Source organism: Pelmatolapia mariae, linkage group LG7, assembly GCF_036321145.2.
Source record: "Pelmatolapia mariae isolate MD_Pm_ZW linkage group LG7, Pm_UMD_F_2, whole genome shotgun sequence".
Lineage (NCBI taxonomy): Eukaryota > Metazoa > Chordata > Actinopteri > Cichliformes > Cichlidae > Pelmatolapia > Pelmatolapia mariae.
In genome coordinates this window covers 22,305,621-22,328,448 of record NC_086233.1, presented here as the reverse complement: position 1 = coordinate 22,328,448, position 22,828 = coordinate 22,305,621, and the positions used below count along the sequence as shown (strand labels likewise).

Here is a 22,828-nt window from a genome sequence, read left to right as displayed (position 1 = left end):
TTTATAATTAGTTTTTTTAATTTTATAAATAAATGAATGACTTTTTGTTCTGGGTCCCAGTAGCTGATAATCATATTTCTTCCACTCTTGTGATTCTGTGTATGTACAGTACATGGATACACATGTGTAACCCTCTGTGAAGTGGCCACTTAATCCCTGTCAGATTGCTGGATGACTGAACTGGCTGTGCTGTTTTTCCACCAACTGCAGTGCTCTGGGATGCTTGCAAGTGTGTGTATGTTTGTGTGTGTTCAACACTGCTGAAGTTTTACACAGAAATCTGAGACTATAATGAAGGGACCTTCTGTCCATCTGTCTGTATGTGCAAGCGAGTGCCTGCTTGTCAGTGAGTTGGATGGAGAATTGACAGTAAGTATACAACAGGTCTAGGATGTTACAGTCTGGAGGAGCTTTAATAGGCTATCATGATTCAGCCAGTTTAAATCTGGAACTGATGACAATCACAAGTTCTTTGCATACAAACCCACCTGCTGTTACAATCCAGTTGAGATACTGTCCACATCCAGATATACGTGCTATCCTTAAAATCATGGATTTTAAGTCAGATTTCACTCTTTTCTTTGTCTGTTTGTGCCCACAATGACAATCAGAATAATAATTTAAAAAAAATCTAAAAGGCATCCAGTCACAATCTTTTTTTTAATCTAATCTAACTAAATTTAATTTCTATCAAACTCTAATACTAAAGCACACCCCTTCTGACCTTTTTTTCATTCTATTCCTTGTCTCTTTAGCTCACATTCTACCTATTATTCCTCTACCATTCACAATCACTGTTTGAACTTCCTCTTGTCTCAGTCTTACTGCTCCCCTTCTTCCTCGCCTCTGTTCCTGCTGAGTGAGTGGCAGGAGACTTATTCTATATGCCCCCTCAGTAGCCCCTCGTTTTACCATTGCCAGAGCACAGAACTGACTTGAGCTTTTGGCTGTGCTGTAGATGGGTGGAATTTCGAGGAGAAGGCCCTGGCCAACTTGGCACAGAGTGCCGCCTTTCCCCCCAACTGGAACCCCACCGGCTGACGCTGCTTTAGCTGAGAGTTGAGACCAGTGAGGCCCAGGCAAACCTCCCTGCTCAGTTCCCCTCTCCTCCACTCCATAAGCTTTCAGTTCCAGCCCCAAACTCCGGGTGGGATGTCTGGAAAAAATACTGCTGTATCTTACTTTACCCATTGACCTTGCCCCACACCACCCCCTCCACTTTCTGTGCTTGTCTGTTTTGCTCTCATTTCTCATCTTTGCTCTCTTTCTCTTTTATTCTTTCTTAATATTTTTTCCCCTTCTGCCCTTAAAAATCATCACATCGCAACTTATACATCTATATACGCCTTATAATTTGATTCTTACTCCTTTTATCCCTTACATTCATCTCTTGCCTTTATCTGATCCCCTTTCTCTACTCATTCCAAATGAGGACATGCTCAACGAGAGAGATGGGTGGCAGTGAGAGATATGTTTAAGATGAACCACACTGATATCTTTGATGCACTCAGTCCTTCTGTTTAAGAAGTTATTTTTATCGTACAGATAACTTATTTGAAGTGTGTTGTGTTTTCAAATGCAGAGGAGCCAAGCATGTGCTACTACTATGACGGTGATGGGGTATGCGAGGATTTTGAGCGAGAGACAGGTGTGAGAGACTGTGGCCTCTATACCCCCAGTGGTTTCCTGGACCAGTGGGCTTCCTCTATTGAAGTTTCCCATGAAGAAAAGCCCTATTGTTCTGGTGAAGTTGCTGCTGGATATCCCGCTGTGACTAAGGTAAGGCCAGACCTGTCTTCTCCTACCAATACCAGTTAAAGTTACCATCATTTAACAAAATTGCTTAACTTCATTTGTCACACCAGAGATTAACATATATTTTAAATATATTAAGATTATAAATATTGTATCATGCAATCAATCATAAAAAAGAGGTCTTTGAATCTATGATTCTTATGACTGTTGCTTCCTTATTTATACTGTTAAATGCACACAGTGCAGAAGACTCTGCAACACTTTAAAAAAAAAAAAAGTGAAATCGCTTTTTTTTGCCATCTAATTGGTAATATCGGGACTTTTAATTAGATGTCTCCCAAATTGCGTGTACGGGTTTTCTGCTCTCATTAAAGTAATGCTTATAGAAGAAGCATACGAAGCCACTGACTTTACTTAAGGCTGCTTGCTTGATATGTTTCTTTAGAGGCAGGAAAGGGGCTGACTACCTAAATAGAATGATTTACTTTATGGGGGCTTTTCCCCCCTAAACGGAGGTCGGTCCTTACAGTGTGTGCATACAGACATGTGTCCTCACAACATAAGTGATACAAGCACACACACACACAAAGCTTTGGACACACACAAATGCATTAGCCTCAATCCTACTTAATCCCCTTTCCCTAATATGGATGGTGAAAGATAAGACATGTTATTGATGTATGTTATCTCTTTTTTAAGCCATATTTTATTTTTGGAGGTAATTATTTTGTCATTTTCTCACAAAAAAACATTCAGCTAGTAGGTAAGTTGCACTGGTGACATCACTTTATTGTTAAATGCTATAGTGATAAATATACTTTACACTTTGCTTTGTCCTGAAAGACTTTACACCTCTACACAAACTGTGCTGTCTCTTCTGAGGTGTATAATGCTGGAAATGTGTGTTGTTGGTAGAGCTTGTTCCTACTGCTGATGATGCATTTTTACAAAGCCAATGAACTAGTTTTTCCTGAACAGCTGTGTTAAGGTGCCTTGCTCAAACAGGGATAGGAGATTAACCATCACTTAACTGACAGTTAATGCATTTGATATTTATATTGCACAACCTCTGTTTGAGTATTAAAAAAAAACAAAAAAAAAGAGTTTGTTCCAACCAACAACATTGCAGCTGTTTTATTTTCTGAGGGAAACGAGACACCAGTGGAACATGTCCATATAACCATAGAGGAAGGATTTCTACTGTGAAGGACACATTGTTCATTCAAAAAACACTTCTACTGTGAAGAACAAACTGTTCCCCAAGGGTTATATGTGATGACATCACCTCATTATAAGGCCACTGAAATACAAGCGCCTATGCATGTGTGGAAAGTATGCAAACACAGGTTAACAAAACACAACGATCTTGTCACTGTCTGTCTCTGCTCTGTCCATCTCTTCCTTACATTCTCACATAGTCTTATTTATACAATGAGCTGAAAATCATATATATTCAAATCACCAGTGTTTATGTAAATTGATTTATTTTTCAACTTTTCAACACATCAAAATTTTCTCAAATTGTATTTTAACTTTAAATGAAACTGATTATTCTGTGTTCTTCTGGCTTTAAGCATATGTGCAGTAACAGTTAAAATATATGATTGCTAACAGGGGTTTATTTGAACAAACAAGAAAGAAAGATAACATATCTTGGCTTCCAATAACTGAGTTAAAATCCTCTCCAGGCTGTTCTCCTAAGCAGTTGTGCAACTGAACGTGTGTGGCATTGCTGACTGCACTGGAGGCTCATGCCTCAGATGAAGCATGTAAAGACTGGTTGTGAAGATGAAGACCAGGCATTAGGTCTGTCTTTGTTCATACAGTTTAAATGTGACCATGGTAGAACAACATGTAATGCAGCACAGTCACCAGTTGCAAAACACTGGCTTTGAAGAGTTTACCTATTTCGAAGGAACTTTCGCCAGTGTCCAGCCATTTGGTATTTTAATTGCTGTTTTCGCTCATAATTGGCCTTAATGCCAAACAACAATTTACCATAGAGTGCATTAGTCATTCTCCAGGCATCTGGATCTAATTCCCTATCTTCTAGTTTCAAACTTTCCTGAGTGCCTTTGAATACTTGCTGGTGGAAAGCTTTTTTAGTCAAAAAACAGTTGTGGTAGTTCTGCCAAGTTCCAGGTAACTTTAAGATGACGGTGATCAATGTGAAAAGTTAAACAATTGCAAAACAGTTCTATGAATTCAATTTTACCATTACACTAAAGGTTGACTCCTTCCTGTAGTAGTTCTAGCACTCCCATTACGTTGTAATTATTTCTGAAAGGCAATGAGCCTTCATTTTGTAGAACAGAGTGATGTTACAGGGAGTCAGATCTGCTGAGTAAGGCAAGTGGTGAGCCACAATTGTGTTTGTGTGGTCAAGAAAACTTCTTTTTGCTGTTACATGGTAGACCATAACACGTGCTACAGTGCAGGTTCTTTCAGCCAAAATGTTCAGTTTTGGACATACCAGGATGTTAATGTCTGCAGCCCTGACAGTGTGGACCAATAATAGCATGTTACTGATAGTGTTCCTGGTGTGATATGTCTTGTTTTCATTAAAAGCTTACAGGCTATTCCAGTGAACACTGCTGTTTGATCACTGGGTCACGGAGCCAACTATAGTCACCAGTTGTAATCATCAAGATGACGGCTGGGTCAGTTTTACTAAAGAATTTCTTTGCTTTAAGCACAAGTTTGCAAATTGCAAATGTGCACATAACAGTTTTCAAATCTGGACTTTAAGGGCATGATCAGAAAGGTTTTCGAAGTGCTGAAAACTGTGTCAATTTGTTTTCCTTTCTCTTGAGAGACAGAAAAACAAGAGAAGATGTTAGGCCAATCATTGTTTGCTTTACCTGAATCTACTACTACACTGTAAACTGACACATATGGAGGTGAGTCACAGTGTATCTGGGTTCAATACTGTGCCTGAAAGGAAACTTTAATGTCCTTTAAAAATAAATTCCAGTGAAAGTAAAGAGGATTTAAACTATTCCAACTAGCAGAAATGGCTAAAGTTACCTCGCTTACACAGATGCAAACAAAAACATCTCATAAACCCATATTTTATTCATAATAGGACATATTTAGCATTTAAACAGAGACATTTTATAATTTCATGAAAAATATTTGCTCAGTTTGAATTTGACATCATCTGGCTCCCTTGTAATGTCTGAAAAACAAATTGGGACATGGGAACAAAAACTGAAAAAGTAAGTAGTACTAAAGACGATTTCTGTCTCTGGCTGGAATTGAATCATGGGAGAAGCCCCCACCCCCAAAAATGACCCAAGACTTTTGAGCAACTAGAATCCAATATGAGATAACAACAGGACAACATTCCTCTCTGAGTCCAGCAGCTGGTCTTCTCAGTCCCCAGATGTTTACAGTGTTGTTAAAAGGAGCGGGGGTGCTACATAGTGGTAAACAACACCCTGTCTTAAGTTTTTTGAAATGTGTTGCTGCCAACAAATTTAGCTAACATTTTCTAATAAAGTGGTAAAACTTCTCAGTTTAAACATGCTTGCTTTTTGAAGTCACTAAAGTACACGTCTTTTTAAGAAACAAGTACGAAGAGCATTCATTGGCCGTGAATAATAATAGTACTGCAGTGGCCACTAGACATTTACCCTCTTTTTCATTCATCCAATCTTTGTACACTTCATTGCACACCACACTGAAGTTGGGTTTCTCTGAAATAAGTAAAAAGATTCTTATGCACGACCTGATCACTAATAGAGATAGAACAGCAGCCTTCCCTTCCTGTTGTGGACCTTCTATTTAGGATAACATTTTGATCTCAGTCAACCACACTCCGGAGACAATGCCATTACCATGACACAAAGCCAAAATAACCTCTCTGCTGGAGTTAGTGTCTGGTTAACCACTAGCATTTATCCCATAATATGTACCATGCCTCTTGGTGTACTGGTCTGTGTGTGTGTGTGTGTGTGTGTGTTTATGTGTGAAAGTGAAAAAGGTTGCAAACTGAGGCCCAGAAAGAGGTTAAGTTAAAAAGGAGTATGCAAAGAAAAGCATTACAGAGTCCAGGGACACAACGAGATACCTAAACATCTCAATAAAGTGGAATTCAATTTGATTTATATAGCATCAATTCACAACAACAGTTGCATCACGGCACTTTGTATTGGAAAATTGTAAAGTAAAGACCCTGTAATATTAAAGAGAAACCGCAACATTGACCAACAACACAACCCTGTATAAGCAAACACTTGGTGAGAGTGGGAAGGAAAAGCTCGCTTTTAACAGGAAGAAACTTTCAGCAGAACCAGGTGCAGGTATGGAGAGCCATCTCCTGTGGCCACTTGGCAGTGAGGGGAAAGTAATAAGAACAGAGAGAGATAGGAGAAAAGGCAAATCAAGAGACAGAGTTTAATAATTGCTAATGATTAAATACAGTAGTGGTGTATAAACACACATGGGGTGACTTCACCAATTGTCCTATGCGTCATCCGTCTCCACTCTTCTTTCCAAAAACACTGTGCAAGTAATCCTGTGCTAGCTGCATTCATTAAGGTTTTGTTGTATAAAGTAATGCATGTTCATGCCTTTTTAATGGTCAAATAATTCTTTGAAAATTCATTTAAATTCTTTGTCAATTAATTCAGCATACCGAGGACATAACAAGAGTGGTGAAAGGTGGTCAACTTGATAAGTCAAGCCAGGGTTTCTCAATCCAAGTGCGCTCCAAGTGTGTTCAAATGAAATGGATGGCACAGGCAATATATAATCAATCAGAAACATGGATATGTCTAAAGTGAGCAGAGTTGCTGGTTTTTACAAAGAAAAAAAAAGTATCAAGAGATCAAACACATAAAAGCTAAAAGCAAGACAGCTGCTGCAGACAAATTAGCACCGTGAGTGTGCATAATAGGAAAAATGCAATGTAGCAGTTTAACATGAAAAGCATTCAGTTTAAGCGTTTTTGTCAGTAACACCAGAAAAGTGGCAAAATATAAGTAAAGCCCAGGCTGTGTGAAGCTAAGAAAGAAAGCCAGAAAAAATAATGACAATGCAAGCTGACAGACTTGTCAATATCACAACTGTACTATAAAGAGATGGGAGAATCACTCAGATTACAGTTGTTATTCAGGTCTTATAGCAGTGGTGTAATACCTGAAGTAAATAAGAGCAAGTAAATAACTTAAATAAATAAACAGGGTTCAGAAGTAGTCTGAGCCTGCAATCAAATTATGTTCACAAGTATAACAGTATAAATATAAAATACACTGTTATACCTGTATTTTTACTAATGAATTCTAATTATGCTGTATTATAAAATTAATGTTCTAGGATTGTTTATCAAGGCTTTTAGAATCAGTATCCTTAATTAATCTCAAATGGAGAGATTGATTTGTTAAAGTTACTCAAAGTATAAATATGAAAGACAGAAAATTATAAACTCTATACAAAAAAATAATTAAAAATAAGGTGATCCATTTCAGGTAATTATTTGCTGTCTAAAAACAACATGTCTTACTGATGCTCATCAGGAATGACAAAGAACAACAAACTTCAGACCCTCTTTGTTTTCTTGCACTGAGATCTGATGGATCTGGTGACCCTACGCTCCTGAGAATACGTCTCTAAGCTCAAACATAAGCAGCTCTGGAGCGGGGTTGGTCTGCATAAATTACCATGGCTATCCAATCTGGTAAGAAGCGAGCCGCCTCTGTAATACAGAAAACCCAGGGTTAAATCTTAAGGTTTTTTTTTTTAGTTAAGTTAACTTGATAAACCCAAATCCCGAACTGTAGTACATGCGTCTTATTCAGGACAATCCTAAAGTGTAATGAACTCTGTGTGTTTATGGGTATTTGTTGCTGTTGGGGGTAGGGGAAGTAGATAGCACATCATTTCCTTCAGATCTAGTAAACAACTGCTGTATTGGCTTTGTGTATCAGGTCTGTTTGATGTCTAAAGACTGTGTTGATTCTGTGGGAGAGAGAGCAAGGCGGGCAACAGTGATTGGTATCTTTACGGATGCAAGAAAGCAGCAACAGCACAAGACGGCACTTGAGCAGAAAGAGAAAGATATCGCATATCTGCACGATTCTCAAGCGCTGTGCACTGGTCTAAGAGAGAGACGGTGTGTGTGTGTTTTTGTGTTTAGGAGGTGTATACAGATATATTGTATACTTTTGCTGTATCATAATCATCTTCATACACCAGTGCAAAACCAAGGAGAAAGATGAATGACGCTCCAACATGGAACCACTAGGAGTAATTCTTCAACACGAAAATGAATGGTGCAAAGAGTCATTAACACAATCTGACAGTTTGAATAAAATACAGCAGTTTAGTGGCCTGTGCTCCTCCTTATACAATGCAAATGTGATATTTATCTGACTGATACACATTTTGTTTTCGGTAATAAAGTCTTTGAATTCTTGTACTACCCTGTTTAGTTATGTACTATTGTAGAGACTTTTTGTGTTTGAATGAAAGAGTGGTTACATTAAAAATGAAGGAAATGATATATAAAGATAATTGCCTAAATTACAGATGAAATAATGTAAGGTGGCAGAAACTCAAATGACAAATGACAGATGGGGTTTAAGGTTATAAATGGGGGTAAAACAATCTGGAAATTAAAGAAAATACATAAACGAATAAAAAAAATTCTTTTGAAAGCTGAAAATGGTCCAACACCACTCTTACTGGCCATTCCCACATTAAAATGTCCTCAAATGAATAGTTCGATCCAATCAAAATACCACTAGAAAGTGTATGAAGTTAACATTAATGGCAAAATAAAAAATAAAAATGTCATTATTATCATTATTGTTGCCATTAACTTTTTAGCCGGGTTGAATAGTTGTGTGTGTGTGTGTGTTGTCATATTGTGAACCTAATGCAACATTTGTAGACATCAAATATAGTATACCTGTACAATGACATAACTTCAAGCTTATGTAAATGATTCAGAGACAAGACAGAAACACATCGGCAAACACACACACACACCACATACACACGCACACACAGTGCCGACTCCATAACAGAATTATAGGGCAGGTCCATAGGGGCCTTAAATGTACTACTGCTCTCTTTGTGGAGCAGAACATAATGTTCCCCCGCTACCACACTGTGGAATATGGTGAGCCAGCTCTACTTGCTCTAGGGGAAATGGAGCTGAGAATTGGCCCTAGCAACTGACCTTTGTCTGTGCGTGTGTGCCTGTGTGTGTGTGTGTGTGTGTGTGTACCCATGTGTGCCTCCATTCATGTGTACAGCCTCCCTGTCTTCGTGTACATGTGTGTAAATAACTTTGTGTTTGTGTAGGTGCATTTAGACTTTCAGCTTAAAAAAAGGCAAACCAGGTGATTTCTCCAGAGAGTGCTGATGCCCAGGTAATCTCTGATGCAACTCCCAGGAACCTCTTGAGAACACTAATCTTAATTATACATAAGCACCAGAAGGGATAACATTTTACATCTCGTGTTGCAAGAAGCTGCTTATATACAAAGTTCGCCCATCTTGAGAAAGATGTAAAACAAACATATGTGGATGAGGTTTGGATTAAATAACCCCTACCACATTCATCTTTGCGTAAATGCTTTAGAGGGAAGCAAGAGGGAGAAGGAGGCACTGTAAAAGAACTTATTTCTGTCTAGTAAAACCAGGAAACAATAACTGGCCCCTTTCTGTCCTCCCAAAAAAAGCATCCAGCATGTGTTTGTGCACTTAAGTGGAGGATATATGCCTACTGTATACAGGCTACTGCAGCGCATACATACATGTTTACACATTCTTTCCTCTACATATTCCTATGCATATACATGCAAACAAATACACTGGCAAACTTACACCTACTGCTACACTAGCTAAAACACACACATGCGCACACACATGCGCACACACACACACACACACACACACACACACACACACACACACACACACACACACACACACACACACACACACACACACATAGAGTACCCACAAAAACAGAAGTTCATACAGTAGCTGAGCTGTTGCTTTCACCAGTTCAGGAAGGCCAATCTGGCACGGTCTCTTTCACCAACATGCCCCACAAACCACACAGTCCTCATCAGGCAGAGTGCCAGTGACATAAGCGTGCGGTATCATTAAAAAGAAACCTCTGGGGTGGCATTTTTTTCCCTCCCTTTTACTTTTCCAGTTTCAGTTATTATTGTGGTTCCAGCATGTGGAAACCTAATTGAAGATGGTGATTTTTTTTATGGCACTGATGACCCCCCCATAACATTTTCAAGCTGTTAATATGCAGAATTTTAGCACAGTTTTATTATACAGAGGGGTCTATAACTGAGGGACATTCTCCTCAGGCCCATCTGTTTTCAACTTGCTGGCATTGTATGCTCAACAATCCCTATACATTAGTTTGTGGTCTATGCTCCCTACCACCCAGTCACTGCATCATTGCACCACTTACTAACTTTTACAGCCCCACTCTCAGTAGGCCATGGAAGTTACATATTATTAGCCTTGGACCAATGGGACGGTGAGCTTCAGTAGGTATGGGCGGGTCTTGGTGACAGGACATTACCTCACACACCAGGCTCTCACCAGCATTCCAGTAAACCCTGGGATGGAGCTTGGAAACGCATACTAGTTTCTCTCTGTTTCTCTTTCTCTCTGTTGTCACAAATGCCTCACAGATGCTGACTTCTGCTTCCAATGTGCAGACTTAAAATATAAAAAAAAAACAATGATATGATGGTGCAGTAGCTGCAGGGGTTAGCATCAGGAAACGGATCCTGGGTTTGATTCCACTGACCAGCTGGGGCCTTCTTTGTGGAGTTTTCATATTGTTATGTCTGCCTGTATTGTCTTTGGGTACTCTAGTTTCTACTCATAGTACAATAACATGCATGTTAGGTTAACTGGTGATTCTGAAATGGTGGTAGGTATGGATGTGAGTGTGAATGGTAGTCTGTTTGTGTTGGCCCTGTGACAGAATGGCAATCAGGCCACGGTGTACCACATCTTTTGCCTTATGACAGATGGAAGAAGCTCCAGTAACCTAGTAGCTCTAAACTGGATAACTGGTGAAGAAATTGGATATACACATGGATGGATGGATGGGCTTTTTGGAAGGAAGCTAAGACAAACTAGTGTAGAACGAGGCAGTGTGAGTAATTAAATATATTCTTTCAAAAGTTCTCTTGGTGAGGCTGTGGCTCCAGTGGCTCATCTACCAATTTGGAGGGTCAATACACCCCTGACTCCTCCACTCCACATGCTGAAGTATTCTTGGGTAAGATACCGAACCCCAACTTAACCCTGATCCATCCACTGAAGTGTGAGTGACTCTGTGAATCTTAGACAGCACTTATACGTAGATAAAAGCACTATATGAATATATGTGATTGCATGGGTGAGGAAGTAGAAAATGCTTTAAGTGCTGAATTGAGTAAAACGGTGCTATATAAGTACCAGTCCTTTTACCAAAAATGTCATCCTAATTTTATAGAGTCCAAAATTTTTCCAAATACAGAAAAATGCAAAACAATTTGAAGCCTTGTCCACATCAATATGAATATTCTGATAAAAGTAGCTTTTTGTACACATCCACATGTAAACCCCTTCCAGGGGGAAGATTTGCCGAAAGTCCATTTCTGAGTTTACATGTGGAAAACAAAGATGCTGTCTAGCAATGTTAATGTGTTAAAGTTTTTTTTTGTTTTTTTTTTACATCAGACTCCCACATAGCAAAATTGGTATGGCCCAGATCTGGCCCACACAATGTGCTTACACATGGCCCACATACCGCAAAGAATGACGGCCCTTTGGTCGCCCAGATCTGGTTTGCCAGATATGGCCCACACATGGGCCAGCACAAGGCCAGTTGCAGACACACTGGTGGTCCTGTGCTGGCCCATGTGTGGATTACGTCTGGCCCCAGATGTCAGCCTAATGTGTACCTTAATCAAGCCATGTAATAACAACATGTGCTAGAACATGATAGCACAAAAGAAACATGACAAAACTCTGTTCAGACAGTGAATGGACTGATTCTTACATAGCGCTTTTCTACTCTCCCAGATTACTCATAGTGCTCTATACAACATGCCACATTCACACACTTTCTCTAAACTGAGTGCTTACTAACTACATTCATACACATTCACAATCTTTACATACAGCCTGGAGGAGCCAGGGATCAAACCAGTAACCTTCCGATCATTAGATGACCTGCTCTACCTCCTGAGTTACGGCCACCCGGTGGTAAATATAAGTAAACCCTCACTAGGTTTTGGATAAAGTGTACACTCACAAAACTGTCAAACCTGCATTTGAAACGTTGGCTACCATAGCAGTATAGTATTGTAACATGGCATTTGGCCTTTCTAACTGAAATAGGAAAATAGGAACATAAATAGTACCATCATTGCCAGACCTGGCCCACATCTGGTTGACATACACCCCGCCATGACACCAGTCAGTCAGAAGTGCCAGATTGATGCTGGATCCGGGCCAGACCTGTTTTCTATGAGCCTGGGCCACATAAACCAAACCACAATCGGGCCAGATGTGGCATGCCATCACATAAACAGTGCCATCTACACCAGGCCTGGCCCATATCTGGTTGACATACACCCTGCCATGAAACCAGTCAGTCAGAAGTGCCAGCTTATTACCGGATCTGGGCCAGACCTGTTTTCTATGAGCCTTGGCCAGCTAAACCAAACCACAATTGGGCCAGATGTGGCATGCCATCATATAAACAGTGCCATCTACGCCAGGCCTGGCCCATATCTGAATGACATACCACTTAACATGCCAGAAGTCAGCCAGCAGTGCCGGCTTAACACCAGATCTGGGCCAGAGCTGTGTGCTATGTGGGCTGTGACACGTGTCTTTTTTGTAGGCTTCTGACTGACCAATATTTCCATATGGTTAGGGTTATATTCTCTTTGCCATAGTCATGGCATTGTGTTTTTTGTGGTCCCATGCAGATAATTTTCAAAATGTAAAGCAGAAACCCATTTAAAAAAATAAACTTTTACTTGTGGACATAGCCTAAGTCACTACCTTGTTTTATAGAGTTTTAAAGTCAGGTGCTGGCCTGCAAGCCACTTTACAACCCACTTCCACCTGCTGTTATGCTGTGTCTGACTTCAGTATCAGACATAGCATCACACTGTCAAATCTGTTGACACTGTTCTTTCATGTAAACACTCATAAGTGCCTTATATTCTCCATTTTTTGAGTGGGTGGCCATACCACTCAACTTGTGAATTACTGTACTACAAATGTGAAAAAAGTGTTAAAAGATAGTTTAAGATGTATGTACTAATATCAATAACTAAACCTTTAATACCTATATATGAAAGGTTTAGTTCACTTTGACCACAAATGATCTGTCCAAGATATTAATTAGAAATGTTAGCTAATACAGTAATAAATTTAACATCTGACAAATTGATGTAGCATTTATAGCATTTATAATAAGATAGCATATACATTTGAAAACTGACAGTCACTGATCATTAAACATTTCAATGTGAAGGTCTTTGAGCTGACTATTGTTACAGTGTTGAGCTATATAAATAAAACTGAACTAAATTGGATTGCATTTGAACCCCCTGTAGATTCACTGTAATGCTTTGTTTAATGCAGAATAGAAAGAAATGAGACTAGAGTTTCAGGAAAGTCCTGAACGCTCTTGGGACATTCTCCAATTTTTGAAAGATATGGAAAAGAGCTTTGCAGGGCCTCCTAAAAATGTGATATAAATCTTTCAAGAACATATAGCTCATAGCTGTAGGTTTTTCTATGAGATTTATTGAACTGCATTCAAGGCATTTTTAATAGTTTTTTATTATTTATATATTTTTTAAAATCTGTAGGTTTTAACATCAGGTGGGTTTAGACTGTATATACAGTGTGATGTGTTTGTTTGCGTATGAGCAGATATATATATTTGTATTTGTATATGGTTAAGTGTTTTGTGCACAGAGGTGATCTAACGTCTCCCTGGCACCAGCGGAAAGGCTTGTTGTTGTTATATTATGCTATTAGAGCCATTATTGTTATCATCATTACTGTACCTTTGCTAAGAGACCCTCTCTCCATTTCCTACTGTTTACAGTGTGCTTTATGACTTTAGTCGATTTTGTTTTCATTGCAGACAGTATTTTTAGAGTAATGAGTCTGACAGTTGAACTCTCTCATTCTCATCACATTTATCTGCTTTGGTTTCCCCTTGGCTTAAGTCACTTAGCTCTCCTTTTATCCAAAGTGGTGATTTACAAACACCAGTTTGTGTCTGCAGTTCTGTTGTCTGCCAGTCTGACTAGCCAGCTGGTAAATATTAAGACCATGTGTGTAACCATGTGTATGTGTGCGTTTGCATTTTGATGTTAAGGACTTGAACTCATCTCCAGTGTTGCTATTTATTCAAGAAAAGCAACAGTTTGTATAGTTTCAGAATGACACTTAACCATTTGACTTTCTCAAATAACAATCTCCATTTACATGCATTAAATATGAAACTGATGATTGAGGTTTTGAAGGAAAATAATGTCAACCAGATCTTTGTGTTTAAGGATCCAGAGGACTGCATCTTATAAATAGCTAGTAAATTATGTATGTGACACTAATACCATTTGCATTTCCACACTCAAATCCTATTCCGTGATTTACTACATACAATATTAGGAGCAGACTGATTAAGCAGTATCCCTTTTAATTTGGTCTTATTGTACTCAGCTGATGGATTATTACTAAAGGTTTTCTTTTAATATCTTTCTTCTTTGGGAGACAGAATATTAAGAAAAAGAATTTTAAAAGGGAATGACAAGAGAAGCTAACTTTAATTTGTCAATAACATTTTCAATACTAGAGTAAGTCATGCAGAGGTGTATTGCAGATGTTAGTGAAGCAGCACCTTGCCTAGTTGGTTGAAGTTGGTTTCATGTATAAATAACTATATATTCTGAATCTGCAGATTCCCATCCCTCTGTCCTACCACCCTTCCTTTTGCCTCCCTTGGGTACTTACTCTTGAGAATACATTTATTCCTGTCCCTGTAAATAATATCTGTTTATAGCACAAATGTGACACAATAATTTTTGAACAAGGTCTGAAGCAGTGAATGTTTCTTTCAAGTTTGATATCTACAGACATTGGCTCCACCATGTTTGAGTTGCTGTGGTGTGATTTAGATCATGAGCTGTTTTTCTTTCTCCCCATGCTTTTCACTTCTCGTCCTTCTGATACAAGTTGATGTAGGTTTAAATTCCCCAGATTTAAAAACTGAGCAGGCTCTTTTTAATATTTTGTAAGATATAGATTTTCTGGCAAAGTTGAATCTTCTTCTTGAGGGTAACCAGTGGTTTTAAACCCGCTACATTGACATTCATGAAAGTGAGTCCCTCCTCAATAGTTTTCTTGACTTTGTTTGAGATTGTGAAGTGGTTTTTCTTTAACAAAGAAAGACTTCTGCAATGGTTCACTTCATTTGTCATCTGTGGTCATCAAGGCTATTTGATGTTCCTAAGCTGACCAGTGCATTTATTCATTATTTTTAAATATGTACAAGATTGTAGATTTTGGTCAGTCCTAAAAATTTTTATGCTCTCTCTCATAGGTTTATTTTGTTTTTTCAGCCTAATGATTGCTGGTTGTAAAATATGTATTTGTCTACAAACCTATGGACCTAATTGTAATTTGAAAAAAACAAAAAAACAATGACAACATAACCTGGTAGTTAATATAGCTGACTCACACATGGGGGGGGGGTGAATTGCCTTCTGTTGTTTTGATAAAGTAGGGTTGTTTTCTCGAGGGTGGGGAAATACAGGAGAATCAGGAGTGTCTAGGGAGTGATATGTGTGTTTACATAAACAAGTACGTGGCTTATATATATAAAAGGTTTTGTCATCTGCTGTCACTGAAGAGTTAGTAATGGAAACAGGCCCACAGCAAATCAGCAGACTTACTGTACAGTGGAAAAAATAATTATCTGATCCCCTGCTGAATTTGTAAGTTTGCTCAGTTCCAAAGAAATGAAAACTCTCATATATTTATGGTAGTTATATTTTAATGGAGAGAAACAGGATATCAACCATATATACAGGAAAAAAACACATTACTTAAAAGTTTTAAATTGATTTGCATGTCATTGAGTGAAAAAAGTGTTTGATCCTCCACAACCCAGCCAAATTTCTTTCTTCCACTATGTGTCCATGTGGCATATAGATTGCAATTGATCAATGAATCAATCAATCACAGACACTGTTACAATAAATTACAGATACTACTGATCTCACCTTGTTATATATATATAAAGCACACCCAAATCATCAATTTCAACGAAGACAGACAAGACCAAAGATCTGCCAAAGGATGTCAGGAAGACCATCAGGAAGCTCGGTTAGAAGGCAATGGCTGTTGGTGCAGTTATTTGGAAATGGAAGAAATACAAAATGACCAGCAATCACCCTTGGTCTGGAGGTCTTGTGTCATGGCGTGAGGATGATAAAGAAAAAGGTGGTGGATCAGCCCAAAACTACACAGGAGCAGCTTGTCAATGATCTGAAGGCAGTTGGAACCACCGTCAGCAAGAACACAAAATCCCTACTGACAAACCTGCTGACCAGCTAGGAACAGGATCTCCAACTGGTACTAAGTCATGTTTTGCTTGGGGATCAAATAATTGTTTCACTCAATGACATGCAAATTAGTTTATAACTTTTATGTTATTAACGGACATATATAAACCTCACAGTGGTGACAGTTTCATGTAATGTTTATAAGGTTGGGGTGACTTGGAGGAGTGACAAAACGTTTCTCCCACTGAAAACTCTACATATAGATGAACAGAATCAACTTTTTGGGGTTTTATCTCATTTGTTTTTTCGTGATATTCGGTTGCTATTCTTTCTCTTTCCATAAAAATAAAACTACTATAAAAGTTAGGAACTGTTTTCTGTGTGAGCACATTTACAAATTCAGTGGTGAATCAAACAACTATTTCCCCCCATTGTATGGCTGTATGTGAGGTATAAATTCACACCCTATTTTTTGCATTCAGCAAACTTTCAGCAAACCATTCAGCAAATTTTCTCGTAACTGTTTTCAAAAAACCTGGAGTGATTATCACAAAGAAGATCATCATGATTGCTTCCAAGTAGTCCCATACCATCATGGCAACTTATCTTAGGTTTTGTCACCTGCATTTCTCATTTCTGCCACTTCAGCTCTGATCGGAAAGGTCACGTCAACAGATCCAGGGGACAGATATATGGACAGATAGCTGCTCTGGACAGTTTTCCACAGTGGCAGGATCTTACAGTAGCAAAAGTCTCATGTTACTGGTGTCTTATTTCACTAGCTCAGGGCAGCAAGTGAAACTCACTGTCCTTGGGTACGTGTCCTCTCTTCTCATTATCTGTTTATCTACCACTCAATAGTCTTTTACCGTTTCTCCTGTTTATTTTTCTCCATATCACTTTGACATGGCTCGCGATACTGCCAAAGCTAATGAGGTAAATTAGTGCACTTTTCTGAACTCCCAGAGGTTAGAGATTTTTTATTATGTTACCAAATGCACAACAGTAATATTATATGATATATTATATGACATATAATATATGTGATTCTGCAGTCATGTAATGTATAACTCCACACAATACTAGCTGTTCATAATTCAGATCTGTTTGCTGACTTTCAGAAATCAAATGTATTTGCAGTCATTGTATACAGCCACACTTCAAAGCAGGTAAGGTAAAGAAGAAAGGAAAGAAAAGAAAAGAAACGAGGAATGTTATAGTTTTTCTTTTACCTCTGTGTACCTGGACAATCCTGGCATGATACAATCGGTATAAATGTGACCCCAACTGATCAAAATAACATGTTGCTCTACAACTTTGCCTTTGGGGAAAGTCATTGGTTCTAAATCCTCATACAGCTGAAACAAGCTTATAGCTTGTGTGCCTATATTGTTTTGTTTCAGCAGGCATGCCATTGGATTTAGTGAATGGGTTTGCATACGTACCTATCGCTATATTCAAATTTAGACGTATAAATAGTATATATGAAGCTGAGCCTCATTATTGTACAAATCACTTTGGTTAACCAGATATATTTTATTATTATCCATAACATAATACCATGAAGAAGGCAACTGATTAGTCCCAGATTTATTTTTCAACATAACAACAACCACAAACTTACAGCCAGTGTCCAAAAAAACTATGTTCTGCAACAAGAACAGCAACGAGTACTGCAGCATATGGTACAGTCCCCGCAGAGCTCCGATCATTGTCTGGGATTACATGGACGCAGACAGATGCAACTGAGGCAGTCGAAAGCCACACAAGAACTGTGGCAAGTTCTCTAAGATATCGCGAATATTCTTTTTCATTCATTTTTTTAATTTAAATGTTTTTTTTAACTTTTATAAAGGTAACTGATACATAAGTTAAACTGAAAAATAAAACAGAGTAACTGTCTTTTTCTGCACTTTTTTTTTTGAGTGAGTAATTTCTGCAACACAAGTCACAAATTAAAGTGCTACATAAAATTTCAAATACTCTCTGAGGGCTTCTAGCGGACGTGCGCGGCATGACAGAGTGGGCATGCTGAGAACATAAAACAGAGACAAGTATAAAAAGAATCAAAGACAGAAAAAGTGGAGGGGGGTGTGGAGCATGTGTCACAACAGGATGCTGGGTTTGTTGACAAAAACAAACAGTGCTGCACACAATGCACGTCAGTTGCACGTCATTCCAAACAGTACACAAACAGTGACGGTTGTGGAAAAGTAGGGGTCACAGCACAGTGAACAAGCTTTTCAGGAATCATCCCTGATAACAGTAGCTGATAGGAATGGACACTGTAAGGGTCTAGATGGTTGCACACTCTATATACAATACTGGGAAAAATACTGAGTCACCCATCAATGTAAAGGAAATATATTAGGAGGTAGACTTTCTTGTAATTGTTTTAAAATGGTCTTGAGCAATAGTTCTCCAGGCTTTCTGAAAGTCTTTCGAACTTTTTCTTTAGACATTGGCTACTGACCAATTTCAGGGGAATGTTTCTTTGTTTGTTGAACAAGCATTGACCAGTGAATGATTCAAGCATTTAAAAAAGATATCCAGCTCAAGGGATGAATCAGTGTTGTGTCTACACAGATAGCTTATCAAAGAATCCGTTTTCAGATTGTGTCTTTAAACACTAGCAGCTTGTTGCAAGAGCACTTACAAGTGATTCCCTATCAAATGAAAACTAATCTCAGCACGTTGTGCAGTGTGTCCCTACAAAATCTGAGGAAACTGGACAAGTATAGGACAAAAGTGGTGACAGGCCTAGAAAATACAATCTACTGCATGTGAACAGTGTCTGATGTTCATAAGAAATAGGAAAAAAATCCAGCAAAGACCTAACTGGACTGGGTCTAATGGAATAATCAATCAGAATTTTTGTTTAAATCATCACTAACATGTACAGTGAGTTGAGGTGAGAAGGAGAACAGTGAATATGTACAGTCATCTCTAAATACTCATCAATAAGGCCCTGGAGATACTTCTCCACTTGGGGCACCAACACATTTCAAATTTGGAAATCTGCTCTTAACTGCTCTACACTTGACTACATTTTGCCCCTTTGCAAGCTGAAGGTCATTACTCAATGAAGCCAACAGAATCACATTTTCTCCAGAAAGCAGAGAAAAGATGCCAAAGACCACCAAACCCTCCACTTATGGCTTAGTCACAGTAGAGTAAGAATACAACATCTACCTTCTTGCGAGCAGGAAAAATCAACAGCTGTGATTATACTGAACTTTTTTTCACATTCAGCGACAAAATGATTTCCCAGAGGTTGACAATGAAACAGCTTTAACCTCTGGGAGATCACATTGCAACGTGATTGCACAGGTCGCCTGGTGGGAGGCAACCTGCCTCTAAACAATCACAGTCAAACTCAAAGTGACAGCAATCTGTCTCAGACAGGTTTGTAAATAAGTGCCTTCTCATTTATAAATGCAGACAGATTGCCAACACACTGCAAACAGCCTGACTCATTCTGTGCAACTAGTTCACGATGCATCTCCTTGGGAACTGGACTTAACTGGTTGCCAGATGGTTGTATTCTGATTATATTCCTAAATAAAAGCAAGCTTTTTTAGTGTCTTTCAACTGCAAACTGATAGCAGACTGACTCTGTCTTTCGTTGCCATATTGAGACACCAAAGTTACTTTAAACATGGCAACTGACTGCAAGTGGTTGGAGACCAGCTCCTTATATGTGTGTGCTTTTTAAAAACTTTCTTGACAGTTTTTCTTCTGTGAGAAATTTGGTCTCATTTGTTTTAAAAAAGAAGAACATTTTAACAAAAGGATTTGTACAAAATTGTTCATTCTCCTTTCTTTGTCACTTGTATTTCTCCAGACATGTCAGTCCAAGGTGTTTGATCTATCTGATGGAGTGTCGCAGTACGCATGGTTCCCCTGTCGAGTGGCTGATTCAGCCTGGGGATATTATACATACTGGCTTAAGGTAACACCAATATCCATGAAATATAGTTCAGATGACACCTGAAAATTGCGCTTTTGGGTTGAGTGTTCTTTGTAATAATGTCAAACTGCTGTACTGATACTGACAAAGCTTTAGAGAGTAATCAGCATTAGACGCCTGGATTGGGAAAGTATCTGTGTATTAGATACTAAACAAATTAGGATAAATCTAGTTGTACACACAAACACAAACATGTAGCTCTTGGAAATAGGATACAAGTGATAAATTACACTTAACTTTGTGCTTTTCCCTTTTCCCTTTATTCAGGCCCACTTTTCTCATCCCATGGTGGCAGCAGCAGTAATTATACACTTGGCTGCTGATGGGACTGGCTTCATTGATCAGACACAATGTAATATTACTGTTCAACTGGTGGACACCAAGGAGGGGATCCATAGCCTAGGTGAGAATTATCTTAATGTGTTTTCAAACTACTACTTACCTCTGTATCAGTCTAAGTGAAATGATGAAAGCATACGTCATATAGAACACCGCCCCTTAAGTATGTGTTGCTTTCATCCCTTTGTTTTTTAACTTGATTGGCTATGTCTCAGTTAGAACACGGTATCAGCTTTTCATCACCAGCTGCTTTGTAGGCCTCCTCTTCTTTTTGATCTTTGAGGTTGGTTAACATCTGCTTCTGTCCCCTACCTTCCCTATCTCGACGTCAATGCACAATGTTTTGTCTTCTGCTCTCGGCCCCAATATCCTCTCCACAGGTGAGTGGCGTCTAAGCTGTCGCACAAACCCTTTGGTCATCCCAGTGAGTCATGACCTGTCGGTGGCCTTTTACCACACCAAGGCTATCCTGGTGATGTTTTCCTCTCACCTCGTGGCCATCTCCGGCGTAGCCCTGCGTTCCTTCCAGTCTTTTGACCCCATCACAATAAGTGGCTGCCAAAGCAATGAAATCTACAACCCCACAGGACAGAGGTGAGCCTAAAAATATACAAACGTAACAGCGCTGCAAAAGATGCTAACATATTTAACACAGGCGTCAGTCGAAAGCATGCAAAATCACATGATGAACATGTTATATCACACACACATACACACATGCATGTATAATTTACACTATAGTCAAGTGTTTGTATGTGTTTTGGAGGAATGCGGGTGCATTTATACTAGTTTTTAATTTATTAAACAAAAGAATAAGTCTTGTTTCTGAGTCACAGAGTGGATAATGACTAACAAAACAGCTTGTTATGATATGCATTTGCTGTCAAGTCACATATTTATGCATACAGACAAACTGTTATTGCCCCCAAACAGCCTGAATTCCTTAGGCAAGCTCTCTTGGAATTTCTTTAAGCATTCTTCAGGAACAGTTCTCCAGGCTTTTTGAAGGACATTGAAAGCTCTACTTTGGATGTTGGCTGCCTTTTGTTGTGTTCAGGAAGATCCTGCACTGTATCAATCGATAGTGTTAATATCTGGGCTCTGACTGATAGTGCTCCACTGTGTGTTTTTCTATCCAGGTATGCTTTTACTGGATTGGGAGTGTGTTTGAGATCATTGTCATGGTGAAAAATGAAGATGTTGTCTTTCAGGTGGTATGGCAAATGGTACTGCATGGAGAATCAAACTCTGACCATACTTTATGCATTTGTAATTCTATAAATTTTTACAAAATACACAACCCCACTTGCTGAAATACAGCCACAAACCATGACAGAGCCTCCACCGTGCTTTACAGATGGCTGTAGCCACTCACTGTTGTACCTACTTCCTGATTTCCTCCTTTCATACTCAACAATTTTAACCAAAAATGTAATATTTGGATTCATCAGTACATAAGGCTTATAGCCACTGATCTTCAGCCCAGTTCTTATGTAATTTGGCATACCTCAGCCTTTTCTCCCAGTTTTCCTTCCTTAAGAATGGCTACTTGACAGCCACCCTTCCACTGAGACCATTTCTGATCAGACTTCAGTGAACAGCAGATGGATCAATAGAAGGTCCAGATGAATCTCTCAGGTCCTTTGGCAGGTCGTCGATTGATTTTTCTTTTCCCTATTTCTTAAGAACATGACATCATCTGTTGTAATAAATGACTGAAAAAGGCAGCTAATGTCCAGAGAAAAACTTTGAAAGGACCCCCAGAAATCCTGGAGAACAACTACTTAAGTTTATTAAAAAAAATCTTGATCCTTTACTCAGTACTGCATCAAACAAGCCTTCATGGTTCCCAGACTCCAAAGTATTTTCTTCTCTTCATATATTTTGTATAGATATGTTTACATATATATTCAGCACATGCTGTATATATATGTAAACATAAAAGACAAGGTGAACTAAAACCTGTATGTGAACATTTGAATCTGAAATGCATTAGCTATGCAAGTTAATGAGAGTTCACAAGTGTAATATCCTTGGCCTGTTGTGTTAAGTTGTAGCTATTTTTTTTTTTTTTACAAAATCCAAAAATGTTTTTGTTCAATAGGGCACTGAGGCTGCGAGCTGCGGTTTCTTCAACTCTAACTTTAAACTGGCATCAATCAGGCATCAAATTGGAGGCCAAGTACAGAGC

The 22,828-nt window shown here is 38.8% G+C and overlaps 1 protein-coding gene across 2 annotated transcripts in view; it reads left to right on the top strand.

Moving 5' to 3' along the window:
• The window catches only part of pappaa (pregnancy-associated plasma protein A, pappalysin 1a), a 99,955-nt gene that overhangs the window by 38,315 nt on the left and 38,812 nt on the right, over positions 1-22,828 (top strand). For both annotated transcript variants that reach the window (XM_063478446.1, XM_063478445.1), the window contains exons 10-13: positions 1,583-1,779; positions 20,173-20,280; positions 20,566-20,701; positions 21,018-21,231. In XM_063478446.1, the coding sequence (XP_063334516.1) occupies positions 1,583-1,779; positions 20,173-20,280; positions 20,566-20,701; positions 21,018-21,231 (655 nt within the window). The remainder of the gene's footprint in view (positions 1-1,582; positions 1,780-20,172; positions 20,281-20,565; positions 20,702-21,017; positions 21,232-22,828) is intronic.